The sequence below is a fragment of the Vespa velutina genome, chromosome 1 (assembly GCF_912470025.1).
Source record: "Vespa velutina chromosome 1, iVesVel2.1, whole genome shotgun sequence".
NCBI classification, from domain to species: domain Eukaryota; kingdom Metazoa; phylum Arthropoda; class Insecta; order Hymenoptera; family Vespidae; genus Vespa; species Vespa velutina.
This window is the reverse complement of record NC_062188.1, coordinates 10,230,801-10,252,535: the sequence shown is the minus strand read 5'-3', so window position 1 is coordinate 10,252,535 and position 21,735 is coordinate 10,230,801. Positions and strand designations below refer to the sequence as shown.

Here is a 21,735-nt window from a genome sequence, read left to right as displayed (position 1 = left end):
ATACACAATTATATAATCTAACGTCATAAATTTTTATTATCTGTACCGACTGTAATAACATCGTACCATTTATATATACGCTCTAAACAGCAAAGAACTAATATCATTAATATGTTTACCGTTCCCGTTGTTATCCGTGACTGTCTTTTATTACCGTCTCTAATGTCAGTTATTAACTTATTAATGGATATTTATTTTCTTAAAAGTATTCGTGTGTGTTGCTAGTTTTACGGTTTTAAAATTCATTTGAAATTAACATACTGAGAAATATATTATAGATATATTTGGAAGATCATTTAAAAATTATTGAATATAAATATTAACATTTTTGGACACTCATAGAGAGCAAGTTAGTAACAAAGGCTCGATTATGTCGTCGATACAAAAGAGTCATAATTCGAGGGAGCCTTTTGCGCATGTCACATATTGTTCCCTCATCGCGTACGTTTTCGCGACAAAGAACGATAAAGGCATCAATACGCGTACTCATCGTTGCCGACGGCCATGTCTGTTTATGACGATAATTTCGGCGTATGGTCCATCAATGCCGCATTGCGGTTGAAACCGTGAAAGAAAAAGGGCGTGGAATGACGTAGGTAAAATGAGGGAATAAAAGAGGAGATTAAAACTTACCCTTTCCAGTTTGTTCGATGCCAACAATACTAATTCTTGCTATTTTATTCCTTAAACACTGTTCTCCATTAAGAGCAATTGTTCTTTAGGAACGACTAAAAAATTTCATAATATTAACTAACTATTTCTATTATCTTAACTTTTTATCCATACGTCGTGTCCTTGAACTTCGTCCTCCTCCGATCTAAGAATTTCATTCGTTTTTATTACTTGCCGTTAATCTAACTAAATCTTCTCACATATATAACTTTAACAAGTTTTATTCTTATATACAAAAAGATTATTATTTATAATGTGTTACTTTTAATAATGTTGGAATTTAGTAATAAAATAGACATTTAGATTCTATTCTTTTATGAAAGAAATATATGAAGGAAGTACTGAAAGTACACAAAAAAAATTAACGTCTGAGTTCTCAGACGCTAGTTTATATATGTACATGTATATGTACGTGAAAAGGTTAATCGGAGAAAAAAAAAATTTCCATCGTCTACCAGACGATCCCTTTCCAAGATAAAATTCTCCCCCGACATCGATACGAAATCAACGTAGATACGTACGTTCGAAACGGTTAGACCCTTGACCTCTGATTTCTTTAGGGCGGCGGCCAGTATAAGGAACGTACGTACTTACGTCAGAAGAGAGGGCGAATCTGTATTTTTGCTCGTCGAGCATGTGCGTCGTTTGCACTAGAGGGTGGTTTTCTATCGACCCGATGACTGGTGGCGCGTCTCTCGCGAAACTCGGCCACGAAGGTTGGTGCTGAGGGTGTTGAAGGAGGAAAGGTAAAGACGGGCGCCCCTCTTCCGGCGCCATTGGATAGTTTGCTTTCCATCGAAGCCGTTCCACCGTATGGAGGAGGCTGAGACAGCATCCAGTCGGCAGTACTCGGCGAGCATCGTGCACGCTCGGACGTTGCATATATGTGCTTCTACTGTCTCTTTTTCTCCCTCCTCTCTCTCCTCTCTCTCTCTTTTACACTTCCGGAGCTCCTATCCTCTTTTTTCGTTCACCTTCCATCTCCCCCTTTCCTCCTGATTCTTTCTCTCTAATCTTTCTCATTCGGGTATATCGAAGATGCTCGAAGTTTGATTAAAACGTTTGAGACAAGAAAAGAGATATCAACCGACAAGGAGAAGAACGTGTTGTTTAACCGTGTTTTTTTGTGTTTGTCATATCATGTCGTTGTAGTTAAAATCGAGATTAGAACGTTCTCTCTCTCTCTCTCTCTCTCTCTCTCTCTCTCTCTCTCTTTCTCTCTCTCTCTCTCTCTCTCGTCTTTCTTAAGGTGGTAATTGAGAGGGTTCAGATCAAGTCGCGGCTGCGTTCGAAAGAGACTGTTCGTTAGCACGTCGTCGTGACCTCGTTCCTATTCTTCTTCGTCATCTTTTTTCTCGTTTTATTTCGATTGAGGTATATCACCGACATTCGTTTACTACACGTTCGTACAATATAATAAATTCTGATTCGCTTTGATTTGGACTTTCAACGACTACGTGATCGTCGGCGCTGTTCTCAAGAAATTCGCTGAAATCGATTTGGAGGCTGCGCTCTTCGTTGCGAGAAAGGAAAGAAGAGAGTCGTGGCACGCTCGAGGGACTTTCGGTGTTAATAGAAGAGAGTTTTCTTTGGCAAACAGTTCTCCTTTACGTTTTTAAAATGCCATCGAAAACGTCACGGTGTTGGAAAGAAAACGTGGTTCAGAATTCGAGCTTGGTGTTGCTCGAATCATTTAAATTACTAAATCATCTAAACATTCTTAAAGTTTTTTCCAAATTTGATGAAATGAAGCGATGATAAGGAATAACTACGATCGACTCTACGTATGGAAAGTTTGAATGATCTTCGTAATTCCTTTCCTTAAATGAAGAAATGTATTTATTACGCTAGAAATTTCTTTCGTCGTAGAAGTGAGATCAAATTGGTCAAAGAAGATGAACAAGTACATTAGTTGAGTATCATCATCAAGAAGCAACCAACGGAACCTTCGACGAGCCGAACGTGAAATGCATACTATAGAGAGTTCCTTTCCTGTAATAGCACACGAAGAAAAGTCTTCAGAAGGAATGCTTGTTCTAAAGTTCAAGGTTCAACGACGACGATAACAAGAGTGACAATGAGTGGAAAAGAAAAGGAAGAATTATCGTTGATTTCAATAAGAGAGACAGAGAGACGGAAAAAGATATGAGCTAGCAGAGATAGAAGAGATCAAATCTTCATGCTCTTTGAGATGGATTCGTTTAAGATCTAAAGAATAGATTTCCTTAGGAACTTTGTCCTGGGGGCAAAATTTCATCCCGTAAAGATTATTGTCGAGTTAGAGACAAGTACAAAAGAAAAGAGAGGTATATCGAACAATCGAAGAAGAAACTTTGAAATTGTAGGACTTTTCGTACGTTTCAAATAGTCGTACTCAAAGAGGAGCACTCGCAGGTCAACGGCACTCTTGGTTTATTTCCGGCATTGCCTTTCCTTGTCTTCTACCTTCTTACTTACTCTACGTACGTGCGGCACGTTCCTTCAACGGAGCACGTTTGTTCTCATCTCACTTGTCTCACTCCACTCTGTCTGTCTCTCTCTCTCTCTCTCTCTCTCTCTCTCTCTTTCTCTCTCTTTCTTTTTCTCTCTCTCTCTCTCTCTCTCTCTTTCCTTCTCTCATTCTATCAACCGGCAGAACGGGCAAGTGCACTGAGTAGCAAAGAACCGACGACCACGTGCGTTTCCAAGGCCGACGAGCAGCGGTCCTGCGCCACCACCGCTGACACCACCACTACCAATCATCGTTGGAACACTCCGATCTTACCTACTTACGCAACAGAATCAGATGTTAAACCTACGACGACGGGTGGACGCGCGACGAATCCGTTCAGTGAAAGAACGAACGCTTTGGAGTTATTTATCTTGAGAAATCTGGCAAAACAGAATGTGTTTACTCTAATCATTACTGTGCGTGTGTGCTTGTGTACTTGTTTATATGTGATATCGATCCGTGCTAATAACTTTGCGTTTTTTTTCTTTATTTAATGTTGAAAAAAACTTTAAGTCTGAAACATCAAAAGAGATGGAATAAATTCGTTTTCATCGATAATATGGATAGAAATCGATTTACAAATTGGAAAACTATTCTTTTCGTAAAGAACAAAAGTATTGAAGAATAAAATTATTTGTTATTTCATTTAAAGTTATAAATCGAATAAAATGGATTAAAATCGACTTATATATTGGATACCATTTGGATAAAACAGAAATATTAAATAAAAAGATAAGGATTGCTTGTTGTTTCGTTTAAAGTTACAAATAAAAGAAAAATGCGGGCAAGATCGTGCATTCGATCGAAAATATTCGCGATCCCAAGTTCGATCGATACCCAAGCGATCCTTGAATTCAACCTTCGAGAGAGGATCAGGTGAAAGTTTCTATCGCAGATCGCTTTCCTTGCGATGGAGTATCAGTGAAGGGAAAAAGCGTGCCTTCAAGATGGGACAGCAAGGATCGAAGGGCAGGCCATCACTTCGGACGGATTTCGTGAGGGATTCGACGAAGATGAGATTAGGCAGCTTTAAGCGAGGTAGAAAAGCTTACGGTCTTCACCTTTCTCTAATTTTCATCTTTTAATTAAATTTCTACTTCTCCGATTAAAAGAATTCGCAAGTAGGTTAAATTGGTAGTTCATATAATCTCTTAATTAAATATCACGTGAATTACCTTTTGTATATTTTTCTTAATGTTAACGAAATAACGATGTTATTTTAATTAAACGACTGTAAAATCGTTGTATGTGCAATTTGCAAAATATTTACTTTTCCTTTTTTTCTGTTGCTTAATTTTATTAGAGTTGAAAGATTTCACGTGGCTAAAATAATCTACGAAGTTGCAAATAAAGAACTACTAGATATTAGAGATTCGAAGGGCAGGAAAATATAGATAGAAACTTGTTTATTGTTTTCAACAAAAATTTGAGATCTTTTTACATCCTCACACGTGATCCTTCGTGCTCCGTTTAACATAGAAAGTTTCGATATCCATAACGATTTAACTACATTGCACGAATATTCATAGAATTGGATGATAGGTTGAGTGATTTCTCCAGAGATCAAAGTATTTTAGGGAGAATCAAAGTTATCCCACTTCTACTGAATGACCGAGTTTCTCTTCCATTCTCTTCCCTCTTGATTCAGTTAAATCGGGATGATTGGAAAATAGATGGCGCAAGGAGCATAGAGAGAGTACAAATTAACATATGCTCGATTTCATTCAAAAATAATAAGATATATTTCTAATAGAGATTTATTAGAAAAAAATCGTTCGAATGATGCAGCAAATTACTTTCATTACAACACAATAAAATTTAATTAGGCGTCATGTTTTTTCTTCGTTCTATCGATTCATCTTTATTGATGATAGACAAGAAATCAAATAACTCGATATACAATACGATAATATCGAGATATAATATAATAATAATATATTTCTAATAGAGATTTTTCTTAGAAAAAAAAAAAAAAAAATCGTTTGAATAATACAACGAATTACTTTGGTTATAAAACGACGAAAGTGAATTAGGCGTCACGCTTTTTATCTTCGTTCGATTGATTCATTGATGTCGATGGCAGGCAAAAAGTAGAATAAGTCGAAATGAAAAAAAAAAGTATAGAGAAAACAAGCAAGAGTTCTTGAAATATGCGTTATTGTCTTCAAGGATCAATTGTTATCCCACGAGATCAAGTCATAAAATGGTGAAAGATCATGATGTACGATATATAAGACCAGTAGCAAAATAATGTCGTGAGAACGTCGCTCAAGTGTGTCCCGTTCATTCGTTCATTCGTTCCCCAACAGCAGCCTTCCTGCCATAGTCGTCTCCTCCTAAAGAATTTTATTAGCCTGACATAATGGAACTACGCTCGCATGACTTTTTCTTTCTTTTTCCGTCAAGTGTGAATCTGGTCGCGCATCGTCTGTATTATTCTTTTCTTTCTTTTTTTTTTATTGTGATGGTATGCTTTTTAATCGACTTTCTAGTGACTTTAAACAAATAAAAAAGCAATGAACTACTTCTAAAACACTAGACTTCTAATACGTCCTTAATGTATCTATACATATATGTAACTATGTATGTACATACATTATCATAGCTCTTTTTCTATCGTCATAGTTCGTTCTTAAATCAACTTTCTAGTGACTTTGAACAAACGAGAGGAGAATTTTTAGAAAACTCTAGCCTCTTACTTTTTTCACATGTCATATAACATATCTATTTATGTATTTACATACATACGTTATTTCTCTGACATAGCTCTTTCATTTTTTTATCGCAGTTATTCGCCTTTATATCAAGTTTCTAATAACTTTGGACAAACGAGAGAAGAATCAATTTTTTTTAAATACTTCTCTTCTTTCACACGTCATATAATATATTTATATTTTATATATATATATATATATATATATATATATATACATCATCGTGATGTAATTTAGTTAAATCGTTTATTATATTTCGATATATTTCGATTACGTTAACTTTGCTCGTGATATATTAAAGAAGCAAACGAAATATAAGTTGCTATAAGAAGTTTTGTGTCGCGAAAATATGTGAACCTCTAACGACGACCCGTTATATGTACTCGTTTAGAAGGTACGCCGACCACTGGTTGCTGGTATACATACATATATTATAAACCTTTTCCTTTTCTTGTTAGCAACGTAATCGACATACGGATCGATGTAAACTTTGCTCTGCTTGTCGTATCGGCTCGTCGAGGACAAGATCCGATGATGCGCGAAAAAGTGTTAATCATTGGAGACCGATAGGATGTTCCAGGTCGATAAGTTTCACGATCGTTCAATCATTAGATATCGGATTTCGAGTTTCCTCCTTTTTTGAGAAATATTAAGGAAATTATGATATGATCCTTGATGATCGCATCAATTTCATTTTTTCTCTTTTTCTTGTTTTTCTTGTTTATTTTTTTTTATTTTTTTCTCAACTCTCAATATTGTTACATTTAAACATATGTTTATTTCGTAAGTCTTATTTCATTTTTCTTTCGCCACAAAATTGTTAATATTCGAATTATAGTTATTTAATATTTGTTAAATGTTTAATATAATTTAACTATATCAAAAATGTTAAATTATTTAACTTTTTTAAACCTAACAAAACTTAAGTTATAAAGGATTAACCTTTTTCAGTTTAATGCATTTCTCGTCGCTTACAATTTACAAAGTTGAGCGATCAAAACGAGATATCTTATTTCACGTTTGCCTTTACAGAGAGATCACCGACGTCGGGAAGTTCACCAAGGAGAATTGTGGCAAACGGTCGTGGTGGTCAACAGGGCCGCGTCAATAGTTTTCAAGAAAAGAAAAATTGTTCTTCCGTGGCGACAATCAATCTTGGTAAGTGTGAGGCAGAGGAGAACAACAGGGACGTGTGCGTATGAGAAAAAGGGAATGAAAGAGAGAAAGTGAGAGAGAGAGAGAGAGAGAGAGAGAGAGAGAGAGAGAGAGAGAGAGAGAGAGAGAGAGAGAGAGAGAGAGAGTGAGTGAGAGAGAGATGGTTGATAAATCAAGCTGATAAATTTACGACGAGTTTATATACGTCGTGTTCGTCGATGAAGCGCAGAGACACAAGGCTGAGGGCAACTCTGCGTACTTCCGGTTGGAGACCCAACACGATCAAAGCGGCTTCCCTTTACTTAGCTCACGCCTGAGTTTATGCAACCATTTGTACGTGTTCGTTTGTAAGACAAATGGTAGACATCATTAACGGTGTTCTTTCGATTGCATGTTAATGACAGTTCTCATAATTGGACTTTCATATGAAATTTGGAAAGTATTCTGTTATGGCCTGAAGATATTTAAAGGAAGCTTGTAAAATTATATCGAGGAACATTTTGGGTGAAGATGTAATCACGATAAACGTTGAATTTAGAATTAAATTCGTGTTAGTATTCGTTTGTGACAGTCTGTAACACGAATATTTAAATGGGACATTTTAAATGTATTATTTAACGAGGATTTTAAACATATTATTTAACAAGGATGAAAACTATTTCGAACCATACGTTGTTAGTATTTTATCGTTGCCAATATTAACATAACAAAAGAATTTTAAAAATCATTTAGGAATATTTGATATTTTAAAAAATTTGAAATATTTTGTAAAATTTAAGACGTTTAGGAAAATTAATAGGCGACCCAAGTACATTAAGGGTAAGAATAACGGCAATAAATTTTTCTAAAAAAATATTATATTTATATTTTTAATCTCTGGTTATCTATCTCTTTGAATCTGATTCTAAAATTTGGGTAATATTCATGCATTATATTACTAATCTTTATCTTCCATTTTTTAATAGAATCTACAGTCTATATGTCGTCCTATAAATTTTCCCGTAATTTTCTCAGGAAAAGGAAAAATCTTCTTAAGTATAAGACAGATATATCTTCTTTCTTAACTATCCAACAATAGTACAAGAACTATAGATTCTTTTGTAACAAGAGACAGGTCAAAATTTTAACGGTACGAGCCCTCACCAACGTTTCGACGAGGCCAAACCGTCTCTCCTTACCTCCATTTGTAAACCCAATGTTGCTCGCTCGCGAACTACCAGCAAACAGTTCTTCGAGAGCCGCGAACGAGCGAACACATGTAATGTGTGCGTCTCTGCGATTGAAGAATTTTCTGTACTTTATGAGATAGAGAGATAGAGAGAAGGAAAGAGAAAGACAGAGAGAGAGAAAGCTTCTTTGGGAACGAGTAACAGTCAACCAAAATATTCCACAGCAGTGAGAACGTGATTTGTGAGCTGACTTGTGTGACAGGGATACGTGATCGGCATTAGTGATGATTAAAGTCCGTCCGAATGTGGGCAACGTTCGCGCGGGGCGATCGAGATTGTCGAGCTCGATGCACGAACTGCAGCTTACTGTCGACCGGAACCAACGCAGCTTGGTTTCTTCGTATTATAGTATATGCATCTTCTTTTTTCTTTTTTTCTTCGTTTCTTTCCTTTTATTTATTTTTCTTCCTTTCTTTTTTGTACATTGATTCTACCTAGCATACAAATGAAATTGATAGCATGTATTATTCGTAACAAACATACACATTAAATATTTATATATCTATGATGTAATTATATTTTATTTGTCAATTGGTAAAATGTTACTATGTTGGAATAATCGATGTTAGTCACTATACAAGTAAAAATGATAATATGTCTTGTAATTAACGTATTCATTGAATATTTATATGTCCGTGTTATAAATCACGCTCATCGAGTGGCAAAATATTAAAGTTTTGAGTAAAATATTGGTTAAGTACAAAAAATTCATGACATTACTGTGTCCTTAAATAGATAAATCTTATATCGATTGTAAATAAACATTCGAGGGAAAGATCGAAGTAGTTTCAGTCAGTTGTTTATATTCCCGAAGTGTGCACGTTTCGAAACATGGTCAAAGGTATTTTCGGTCATATTCGGAATTACGAATTTGTCTGATATATGGAAAATTTGTCTTCTTTCTTTTCATACGACAATTTAACTTTAATTAAAAATTTTTAATAATTTAAAATTAGTTCGTTTAATTTAGCGTATTTTATATTAATGATCATAGAACTTTCTCGTTTAGTTTTATAGTTACACAATACAAAATCTGTCGAGTTTCGAAGAAAATCATGAGAAAGTGAGAGAGAGAGAGAGAGAGAGACAAAGGGAGGGAGGAGAGAAAGAGAGAGATAGAGAGAAAAGGAAAAAAAGAAAGAAACAAGTATTGTAGAATTCTCTCGTAATTACACAGAGTAACAAATTCTCTCTCTTATTTTCTTGATCGATCGGTTCGACTCCCAAGAAGATCAAGAGACTCGATTATTTGTACACGTCCGATCGGTTATACATCCAATTAAGCTCGCGTTTAATGGTACCGTTCTCGATCAACCTGTCAAACTACTCTCATTGCCGCATTACGTTTTCGTTTCATGATTCCGCACGAAAACTCTTTTAAAAAGTCTTTTCCTGTCAACTTTTAAAATAATTTTCTAAACAAGGAAGTACTTATGTGGAAAAGAAAAATAATGGAAGGAAGGTAGGAAGGGTAAAGGCGTGACGACTCAAAGTGTAGCGTCAAAGACCCGCACCTTTTTATCTTATACGGGCGATAAAACGGTTCACGCTGTTACGGTACTCGGAGGAGCTATCATCGTTACAAGACTTGTAGCAACTACCGGTTAGCTGTTGGTGGTTCGGCATACTCTCGTTAACGTCGAGTCTTCTATGTTGCAGAAAAGAGCCCGACAGTGTCGCGCAAGCAACCGATTACCAGGAGATTAACATCCAACGTCCCTGCCAAGCAACCGTCACAGCAACGACAGCAACAGCAGCATCAACAACAACAACAACAACAACAACAACAACAACGTGCCACGAGGCCAACAGAAAAAGGTATATATTAATCAGGTTAAGAGAGTTAATTTGTTTAACTGAGTTAACTTAAAAACAAATTTATGATCTGGCAAATCTCGATGTATGAAATTTATTTTCATTAAAAATCAAATTAATCAAGACGAGATGCATTGGATTAAATTAATTAATTAAAGAAACTATGATTTTTAATAATAGTAAAAAATAAATATGATCTATTTATTCTTTTAATATGAGAGATATATTTTTTCGACTTTGTTATATTACTTGATTTGTTTATGAATTACCATTAATAGTGGAAGTCCAATTATTCGATGAAAACCTTTGAGTAAGAGGTAAATATTTTTCGATAAATATTTTTCATATATCTAAAAATTAAATATATATTAAAAATTAAATAAATATTTTTCATACATCTATACAGCAACATATATCTATTTAGTTATATAAAACAATTATGTTAATAATATATAAAAATACATTTTAAAATATTTATGATTATATAAATCTTCGTTACGAATTAATTCATCTTTCTCAGTTAACAGATTAATATTTTTTCCTTTACTCACTCGTGAAATCTTTTATTACTTTTACTCGAGCATCTTCCTTAGGACGCCCGGAAGTCGAAATCGAAGCGGAAACAAGCTTCGAGATTTAAATAGAACGGAATGATGAGACATTGGTTCATAAATCGGGATCAAATACATTAGGCTCAATAGATATCGATATTAATGATCGTCTGTCAACGAGTGAAATTCGTAATCCTCTGGAATTGCTGATAGTATCGGTAATTTATTTTAGTTTTCTCTCATCGTACTTCGGTTGGCTCGTTTTCAAGCTAATTTCGATGCTCGTAGAAAGCCGATAGAAAGAGATAAGACATGATTTGTTTACTGATTGATACCTTTTTGACCTTGCTATATCACGTAGTTTATTTATAAAGATATCGATGGAAGTTTGATTACTCGAAAGAAATCTACAAGAATTCATAAATACACTCTTTGCATATACAAATAATTATTTATTTATTTATTTATTTACATAAAAAATTCATATTAACGATATGTATTTATAAATTTTTATGTTCATATATTTTCTATTCTGTTGTATTAGTTTATTATTCAAGCCATCAGAATATTACATCATTCTAACAGAAACATACGAGTAACAGGATAAATAGATATTTCCCATATTTTCATTTTGAAATCTTTATGTTCACATAATTTTTATTCTATTATATCCTTTATTATTCAGCTGATCGCAACGTTACATTAGTCAAGTATCTTCACTTTCTTTTTTAAAAGAAGAAAATCCTTTTTCCCGGAAAACTAGAAAGGAGCTTTCACGTAGGAAAAATCAGAAAACACGTTCTGAAATACAAATTCCTCATACTCACACGTGTCCAAGCAGTAAAAGTTCGTTGTCTAACGACCGGTCAAAATCTGGCCGTTGGTAAATTTCCATATGTAGAACGAAAGAAATGTAGAGAGGGAGAGAGAGAGAGAGAGAGAGAGAGAGAGAGAGGGAGAGAGAGAGAGAGAGAAAGAGAACAAGTAACTCGTATAAGGCCTTTTCCGAAAGAGGACAGCGTTTTAAACGTTATCTCGTGCGGCACGAAACAAACGCGCTCACGTTGACTTTCCAATTCATTGACCGCTAGCTACGATTAGCTACAATAGTACTGGTGGTAGTAATAGTAGTAGTAGTAGTAGTAATAGTAGTAGCAATAATAGTAGTAGTAGTAGTAATAGTAGTAGTAGTAGTAAAAGCAGTAGTAATAAGAGTAGTAGTAGTAGTAGTAGTAGTAGTAGTAGTAGTAGTAGTAGTAGTAGTAGTAGTAGTAGTAGTGTAGTAGTAATAAAAGCAGTAGTAATAAGAGTAGTAGTAAGTGTAGTAATGGGCGTTTTCTAAAAACGTCCCACGGTCATTTCGCGTTGCGTACGCGCGTTTCCACGCTGGTTTACGCAAACATGTATATATATGCGTATGTATATATATATATATATATATATATATATATATATATATATATATATACGCATACACATATGTATATATAAAACGTATGATCTATCTGTGTTATCCGTTGGCTTCACGTTGAAGAAGAAAGTTCCTCTGCTTTCACTGGATCACACATTAACTTCTACCACTGTGAATCCCTGTCTCTTCTTAGACCGCGACTCTCAGTGTTCTCCAAAGATTCTTTTAGCAAAAAGGAAACTTCGAGGTTTCTATCGAAAGCGATTCATCGATCAGATGTAACCAAAAGCCTACTACTACGAGAATAGCTTGAATTTCTACGACTCGTACTTTCGTACGTCTTCCTTCTCTTAATAGAATCGATTTAATTTACGCTTTCATTAATCATTCATGAACGGTCTCTTGAACGAGTGCGTGCTTGTTCGCTATGAAAACGATCGAGACAGGAAGGAGTCTATAGTGATTTGAGATTGGTTAGCTTCGATGACCTTACCGAGTTCCTGAAGGAAACATTAAGCCATCGTTAGATCTCTATGTGACCTTGTACAATTCATAAATGATAAAATTGCGAAGAATTTTTATTATTTGTATAAATTATTTATTAGATTAGTCAAGTTTAGACTACTTGATTGATTAAGATCGGATGAAAGTCTTATTTAGACTATCCTTTTATAATATAAACTTCTGAAAAATCAAATTGATAACAAAATTCACAAATCTACAAATTCATCTCTGATCGATCATTTTCTTTATGTCAGAATCAATCATTTCAAAACGGCGCCATCTAAGGGCGACCAATTCCAAATGGAAAAGTCAATTTATTCAGAGCACGACTCCTTGAAATAACTCATAGCGATCGTGAGCGCGCACGCGTGCATGATCTCGCCTCCGACCTTTTTATTTCGCGCCATCCCTGGAGTGGTCAGTTTCGCGCTCGCGCGAACCTACACGCGCATGAATAAACACGTATTGTGTGTCCGGTCGTAGACCGTTCATCCGTGCTTATCATCATCCATCGTCTTCGATGTTGTACTTCGTTTCAAGGTGGTCTTAGTATTAATGTTAATGTTAGTGTTGGTAGTAATAGAAGTAGTAGTAGTAGTAGTAGTAGTAGCAGTAGTAGTAGTAGTAGTAGTAGTAGTAGTAGTAGTAGTAGTAGTAGTAGCAATGATGGTGGTGGTGATAGTGGTGCTGGGAGGGAGAATGTATCGTCTGTACGAGGCAGCTTGCGGCTCGTGCTAATTCAGTCGAACAGCGGACTCGGCCAACAAATCGCCACGAGTGACGATTCTAATTTGACTCGCGACGCCGATAGGACACTGATATCTTTGTCACTACTTTGACGCTTCCTTAGAATAATTTTGACTTTTCTTTATCTTCATATCGTTTTTTTTTTTTTTTTTTTTGCTGCAAAAGAGTTGTTTTCCCGAGAAGAGTTTTCTATCTTTCTATTTTATTCGTCTTTTCTATGGAAGAACGATCGGATCAATCGTATTTATTTTTCGTTTACGTAAAAAGAAACTCATCGGAGAGTGACGTAAAGGATTAATTTCTCTAACAGATTTTAATCTAGAAGAGACTATAGGTGAACTGATTCCTTTTTTTCTTTTTCTTTCTTTTTTTTTTTTTTTTATCTTTTTCGATCGACTACGTAAACAGAAAGGAAACTGTAAATATCGGGAAGTACGTAGATATCCGTTCTTAAAATACTTTTGGTGTTCAGACAGAAATAAGAGAGAATGAGAAAGAGAATGGTCGAGTAATAGGAAGTACGTACGTACAAAACGTCTCTGATAGTCGGGCCAAGGTGATCGCAGAGACGTCTTTGGTTTCCTTGCAGACTTTCCACGATTCCGAGAGTCTCTCTCTCTCTCTCTCTCTCTCTCTCTCTCTCTCTCTCTTTCTGTATCTATCTTTCTCGGTCTCATCGGACAGTCGTCCTTAACCCAGTGTATGCCTTCGTCGAGACTGGCGAGTGTTCTTGGACGAGTAACGCGATCAAGTTCATCCGACCTTTAGTGCGCTGACTTTTTTCAAGTCAGTCTTCCCCGACGCGATCGAAGAATTGCGATCGGGGAGGAAGAAGAAACGAGCGGGGTGTGAGGATCATAATACCGTGCGTGCTTTCACGTCCGTCATCGTCTGAAGAGAATGAGCTCAATCGGTGACGTAAACAGACCAAAAATCTTCGTCGTGTAGATAGATTTGTTGGCCTTTTTGCCCCTTCATTAAGGCAACCTGATGTACTTACTTCACGAATTCATTTACTCGAATAAAATTTCGATAGATTTAAATATATAGTATCTCAGATCGATCTAATAGAAAGATTTTGATTTCCATTAGAATCGAGTTCTCTTATCTGTAAACTTTACTCGTTCGTGACAAAATGATCATCATGATAATTCTGAAAAATTCGAATCATCTTCGACCTCGACGACGACATCGACTGGACGAATTTTCCTTTCGACGAGCTCGATAAATGTATCATGGAAGATGCTCGTGAGATGAACGGGTTTTGAGGATTCCGAATGATCGTTATCGTATGTCGAAGAACGCCTCTGTCGGTAATGGCACCGGTGACATTGGTTACAGATAATACAAACGGTTATGCGGTGACAAGAACCACCAACATCGAAACTTGCGATCAGGCTGCTCAAACGGACGTACCCTACGATGTTCATCGCGCTAAGAGGGCCGAACAAATTGTTCAAGCTTTGTCCGTCACCGTACAATATCTTGCATACGAAGTAAGTTTAATTCACTTTAATCGAATCCATTTGGAGCGTAACGAAGTCTCTAATTCAATTTTCAATTAACAAAGTGAATTCAAACTTTCTATTTACTACAATTAAATTCATTCTTTTCTTTTCTATATAAAAATTTATTAGAATTTAAACGAATTATTCTTTCAGTTTTATGAAGATAGGATTAGTAATAAACATCATCTATTTGATTTCTAAAAGGCTCATATCTATGTCAGAATTAATAATGTTAATGATATAAAGATCTAATCTTGATAATGATTTTATTATTTATATATGTGTTAAGAGAGCGATAAAAATACTCATTCATTTTTTCGAATAACACTTGTTGATGTATGGTATCGCGTTCTTTCAGCTGGATGCATTTTCAACACCAAAACTAAAGAAGAATAACGAAAATATGAAGACCGAGTGGTTAGCAGTGTGCTCGGAGATAAATGAGCTACGAGCGAAATACATTACCATAGAGGAAAGATTCAGTACAGCGAGGAAGGATCATTGCAGAGCCTTGGATCAGCTTCGCGAAGATCGTAAGACCGTGCCAAGTGTATTTGTGTTTCCGTTCGTATTCTGACTCGTTACGGCGAAAACTCGATGTGACGCAATTCGCAAACACCAGCATCAACGCGAACTCCGTCGTTCCAAAATATTACATTATAGCTCTATACATATTTTTAGAATAACTCGATTTGACGTCGAGCCAGAACGAATCCGAAAAATTATAAGAAAATTAGAAGAAAATAGTAATAGTAGTAGTAGTAGTAGTAGTAGTAGTAGTAGTAGTAGTAGTAGTAGTAATAGTAGAGGGAGAGAGAGAGAGAGAGAGATGGCTTTACTCCCTTTTCATTTCTTCGATCGTTATATTTTTTGTTTTCTTTAGATTTTATCAATAATTCAACAATCGTTCGAGGATAGATTCGTCCGTTTTGTGCTTATAAATCAGCTCAGCGAGTAAACGCTATACTTAGTAGTCGAATGAGTCATAATTTCTGAACGATTTTATCGTTCTTCATCGCATGGCACATAGCATTATGCCATTATGATGTTCGCATCGTAACGAGCATAATGGTCGTAATGCCGGTGTGAGCGGTGAGCGGACGAAGTGGAGCAATTGTTAATTAAAATCAATGGGTTTGCTGTGCCTACGCACATCACACGTCTCTCTACGACGTCGTAGAGGTCGGTTTCAAGTAAACTTTTGAAAAACACGACGTAATGACGTTATCGAAGTTCGAAAGGGCTATTTGCTTTCCAACGAACGAGCTCGTAACATCGATCGAAGAAAAGTTAATTATAGGTTGGCACGCTCGCCCAGTGTGTGATCCATCCGTTCTTGTCTTTTCTATCGCTTTTGTTCTTTTCCTGGCTCGGTTTCGTTTATTTCAATCTCTTGGTTAGACATGATTATCAAGAACGAATCTCTCTTTGATATTTTCCAGTGGAGAGTCGGCACGCGGACCAGCTGGCATCTTTGGAAAGCAACTTACAGGAGGAGAGACAGAAATGCGAGTTTAGGCTAAATAATTGCTTGAACGAGGCAACAAAGGAGCACCGAGCAGAGATCGCGAGGCTACGAGCCGAACATGAGGCTGAATTGATGCGTAAAGATGCAGAGACCAAAAGAAGATCAGTCGTCCATGATCAAGGTGCAGCCTTGGCTGCGGAAGTCGAGTCCTTGAGATCTGTCTTGGAATTGAAGAGTCAAGAGAACGCGGCCTTGAGATCGGAACTGGACGGCATACGTCGGGAGATCGAGGACAAGGACATATTACAGCAACGAGTGGAGATGCTCGAAGCGAGATGCGAAGACTTGAAGGCTCAGCTTCAGTGCAAGGAGGCGATGGAGAGACAGATCTCTCATAATAACGAGATGCTCCATGAATCGATGCATCAGGTCTCAAAACAGAACAAACGTCTTTTGCAACGTAACGAAGAATTACAATGGAGGTTACGTCAAAAAAACGAAGTAGTAACAGTCCTGGCGAATCAACTAGCCTCGCCACGACTGTCTAGATCTTTAGGTCCTGAACACATAGATCATTCGTTATCATTCGACAAAAACCCTCAACAATCCTCTTCTATGATAAAGTTTGTTGTTGAGAAAAGCGATTCGGTCTCGTGGACACTTGACTTAGATGAAGCACACACACCTATGAACGCACCACCGAAACTCTTGACACCGGAGGGTTCCCTATCGGTATCTCGACAAGGCTCTTTAAGACTTACGCCACGGAGGACTAGTATCGACACGAGAGCCAGATCCAAGAGCATCTCTGTGACTGATTCTGCGAGAACCGAAGATTCGACTTGGCCTTACACCTCCACCCCGGTTAACGCACGAAGAAGACCTAGAAGCGACCCATCGTCCTCTTCAACCTCTTCTTCTTCATCTTCCTCGTCGACAACTTCATCCTCCTCAACGGCTCCAGCCAATCCCGTTGTTGCAGTTGCAGTAGCTGCAGCGGCTGCCGCTGCCGCAGCTGCCGAAGATTGTAATGCCAGTCAGACACCTCAGGAAGCTGGTGGCGAAGCCATGATCTCTGAAGAAACCTCCGCTTCCAGCAGCGAGGACGAGTCCTCTACGAGCAGCGATATACCTCGTCTTCCCATGCAGTTTGCTTGGGGAAAATCCATCAATTAACACACAAATTAGCCAAGATTTTCGTTTGTGCGACCGTAAAACGATGGCATTTCGCTTGCCCTGCCTATCGACCCTATCTCCCTCTATATTTTCTCTTTTTTACGTGCTCGCATTTTTATACTTTCGACGCCCTTCTTTCTTCAGAATCTTTCTATCGAAGATTTGAAGAGAAAATACGCGTACAAAGCGAAATATTAACGTCGAATGTTCGTGCACGCATATATACGTGATATTCGATATCAATCAATATCGAAAGAATTTTTTTTTTATTTGTTCTTGTATCTTTTTATTATGACTTCATGGGTTTTTTTTTTTTTTTTTTTTTCTTTTTTTTTTTTTCTTTTTTCTCTATTTTTTCTTTTTTATTATTTTTTTTTTTTTTTTTTAGTAAAGTTGACCACATATGTTGTCGTGAACAAGAGTATTGTGTAAAATTGTTAGACATTCTTAATTATTAATGTATGAAATGATAAATGAGACGAGTGTCTTGATTTTCGTTCCATTGGATGAGTCCTTTGATTCATTGCAAAATATTTTATTATTTTTTCGTTCTCGTTTATTTTTCCTCTTTGTCTTTCCTATTTCACGATCTTTTCGTTGATTAATAAAATAAAAAAAAAAAAAAAATAAAACACAATAAAATAAAATAAAAAAACATTCTTTTATTTGCAATGTATACAGGTGCCTAATACTTTTGGCCAAGAATGTGTATATGTTAACGGATTTATCTAATCATGTATAAGGAGAAAATATGTTTCGGTCGTCTGGGCCATTACTTATTTAATTCGTGTCACTTTTACACATGTCCGTTTTATAAGAAAGCGATTACATTAAGTCTGTAAATAGGCAACGATGTTTATAAATTAATTAATTTTTATCGCAATTGTATATAGTCAAGAACGTTACATCACATACCGTCTCCTTCCTCCTGAATCATCGATAAAATATTCGCTGCGCTTACACTTAAAATGGCTGATTTTCACTATAGCCACAGCCTAAAGAGCGGCGAATTATCGCAATGCCATTTCTTCGAGGGATCACTAACGGTCTTTTTGAATCAGTGTGATAAATATGAAGTTGAGTTTGAAGTTGATTTGTATTACAAAAAACTCTTTTTGGTGATAGTTTTGGAACAATTGTGCATTGCAATATTCGCTGTTCACCTTTTCATGATGAAAAAAATAAATAAATAAAACAAAAAACTAATTATGTTATCGTTCGATTTCTTCGTGTTACAGTTTCGATAAGCTTATACGTAATACGATTATGATAGACCGATATATTAACAGCGGTGCGAACTCGTTCAAATTTCTTACGAGATTGAGATACCGTGTAAATGCATAAGCCTATCGAAGTTATGTATCGGCTCAAATCATGCCAGCTGAAGCGAGAATCGAATGGATGCAAAGTTGACTCTAATCTGCTCTCTTTGGAAAAACTGGAGATCACATTCGGTAGCAGTAGCTTAGGGATAAACGGAAGTATTATTCGCAAAGAAGTGTTTTTCTCCCACATGTGCTGGCAAATTTAATGTATTATATATTTATCAAATAAATATTATCTGAATTACCACAATCTTCGTTGTCATTCAGAACTTGTAATATAATGTTGAATCTATTTTCACCTGTATATGTATACATACACACACACACACACATATATATATATAATATACACATATATATATAAATATATCATCGCGTGTGGTTACATTCTAAAGTATGTATAGATTGGATTTAACGATTGAAATTAAAAATCATATAAGTTATTATTCCATCTATAATTCTTATGAAATTATTTTTAATACTGTGATAATGAATATTTTACGAAATACAAAAAAAATATCGTAAATTACAAATTATATATCGATAAAAAAGAATTCTAAGTAAGTTAACTCTCTAAGATAAAGCATTTTCTTTGGATATTCGTTTAAGTTCAATTCACGAGGTGGCGCGATTTAGGAAGTGAGAGAGGCGTGTTTGTTTTAAGTACAAAATTGTCAATAATTAAATTTTTTTATATTAACTGCGTTGAAACTCTAACATTTTTTAAGCGAATAATAGATTTATAAATATTTTGCTTTAAATATTTATTATAATCAATTATCAACAAATAAGCGACCAAGAGAAGCATAATAAACTATAAATGTGATCAAAATAGATAACCTATATATATCCGATGTTTCTGCATCTTTTTCATAGTTTCTTATAAAAATGGAAAATTCAACCATGAAAAGAAGTCCTATGCCGGATAATGAAGTAAAGATTCTGGAACCAATATTAGTAAGATTAAATAGAAATGGTGCTGCAGCTCGTGATATTCATATTGATAAATCTGAGGTAATTGTTTATTATTACTTATTATTCTTTTAATCAATCAATCCTTTTTTATTGTTAATTTCTGGAATTTCATTATATTTTGCATGTGTATTTTTATATTAGTAAAAAAAAATTATAAAAGAAAACAAATTATTTTTTCGAACAGTTCAAAATAGGAAGAGCAAGAGATAACGATGAGATTATATTGGACACATTGATATCTAGAAAACATTGTATTATAAGATATGAAGGGAATGGTGAATGGACTATTAAGGATTTAAGTTCTAGTTATACTTTTGTTAATGATGTTGTTCTTGAATCAGGAAGTACAAGAAAAATTTTGGTTGGAGATATTATTCAGCTTAGTGCAAATAGCAATTATAAGTATGTGTTTACTCTTAATCTTACGGAAGAAACTAATCCTAAGAAGCAGCGAATTGACAAACAATTATTTAACGACGTCTTGACAGAGCAAAGGACATTTGTTGAAAGTCATGAAAGTCAGAAAAAAGAATTAAAGGATAAGTTAGAAAATAAGCAAAAAGAACAATTAGAGTTAAAAGAAGAATTGAATATTTTGTTGAAACAATGGGATATGGTACATGATAATAAGGAAGATTTAAAGAATCAGATTGTAGAATTAGAAGATAAGATAGCAGCTGGTAATAACCAAGAAAAATATTTACAAAATATGTATTCTGAATTATTGAAAAAGTTAGAAAATGAAAGGACTCGATTTGAAGCTCGTTTAAATGAAGAGAGACAAAAATGGCAAGAGGCACTTGATATAAGTAAACAAGAAAAAGTATTATTGGAAATTAAAATGAAAGAACAAATGGAAAAATGGAGGGAAGAGCAACAAGCAGAATGGAAGAATATGATGGAGAATAGAGTTAAGGAAGAGAAAAATATCCAAGCGCAATTATTAACTGAAAAAATTGAATTAGAAGAAAAGCTTAAAGAAACTGAAAAAGCTTTAAAAGATAAAGAAATTAAATCAGTCTCTGTACGATCACAAAATGGTATTTTTTTAATTATGAAATATGTACATATTTAAATAATTTCCACTTGTTTTTAATATTTCATTCACTGCTTTATTTTCTTTTTTTTTTTTTTTTTTTTTTTTTTCCTCTAAAATTACAAGCACCTGGATCTAGCATGCTTAAGGAAGACAGTTGTATATTGCTTGAAGTTGTGGATACCTCGAATCTACGTATTATAGATACTATAGATCTGACAGAAAATAATATGGACAATATCATCATATCCAAAGATGCAATGGACACAGTTAGTAATATAATGGACGAACAATTGACATGTAGCGTATGCTCTGAATTATTTATAAAAGCAACAACTTTGAATTGTATGCATACATTTTGTCTTCATTGTATTAATACATGGAATAAGAAACGCAGAGAATGTCCAGTTTGTCGAGCTCCAGTTAAATCAATGAACAGGTCTTTAGTTGTAGATAATTTCATAGAGAAGATGTTAGATAAATTACCTATGCATATGAAGGATAGAAGAGCGGAAATTGCAGAAGAACGTAAAGGTATGTTCCTTTCTCAAGTGTATACTTACATTATCCTTTATTTTTATATTTATCATAAAACTATATGTTTTAGCTTTAGAAAAGAAGAAAAACGTCCGTAAAAAATAAGAAATAGAATAAGACACGAAATTGTAAAATATATAACACGTGAATTATACAATGTACATACTTAAAATAATTTTTTTATTCTATTTAATATCTGCTTTGAGCGAAGGAAAAAGAAAAGCTTTGGTTATGTTATGACTTCTTGTATAATAGGACACAGTTATGTTCACAATTTATTTGAGAAATATGTAAAGCATATTAGTTAAGAAAGTATCATGAAAATGTTTTTATATCGAAAACTATAAAAAAGAAAAAAATACTAAAAATGAATGTGCCTACTTTTTTTTTTTTCAAAAATCGCATCTTCTAAATTTGATTG

The 21,735-nt window shown here is 35.1% G+C and overlaps 2 protein-coding genes across 9 annotated transcripts in view; both read left to right on the top strand.

The window, feature by feature from the left end:
* The window catches only part of LOC124947262 (serine-rich adhesin for platelets), a 42,490-nt gene extending 23,474 nt beyond the window's left edge, over positions 1–19,016 (top strand). For 6 of the 8 annotated variants that reach the window (XM_047489184.1, XM_047489247.1, XM_047489213.1 and 3 more), the window contains 5 exons: positions 6,910–7,035; positions 9,921–10,079; positions 14,631–14,785; positions 15,156–15,330; positions 16,240–19,016. In XM_047489184.1, coding sequence (XP_047345140.1) covers positions 6,910–7,035; positions 9,921–10,079; positions 14,631–14,785; positions 15,156–15,330; positions 16,240–17,441 — 1,817 coding nt within the window. In that variant the 3' untranslated portion in view covers positions 17,442–19,016. The remainder of the gene's footprint in view (positions 1–6,909; positions 7,036–9,920; positions 10,080–14,630; positions 14,786–15,155; positions 15,331–16,239) is intronic. The other 2 variants (XM_047489221.1, XM_047489230.1) reach the window with 2 other exon arrangements.
* A 151-nt stretch (positions 19,017–19,167) lies between these two features.
* On the top strand, positions 19,168–21,686 carry LOC124947309 (E3 ubiquitin-protein ligase RNF8-like). Its single transcript, XM_047489306.1, has 4 exons — positions 19,168–19,780; positions 19,926–20,781; positions 20,904–21,311; positions 21,385–21,686. The coding sequence occupies exons 1-4, from the start codon at positions 19,655–19,657 to the stop codon at positions 21,417–21,419; spliced, it is 1,425 nt and encodes a 474-aa protein (XP_047345262.1). The 5' UTR covers positions 19,168–19,654; the 3' UTR covers positions 21,420–21,686.
* The last annotated feature ends 49 nt before the right edge of the window (positions 21,687–21,735 follow it).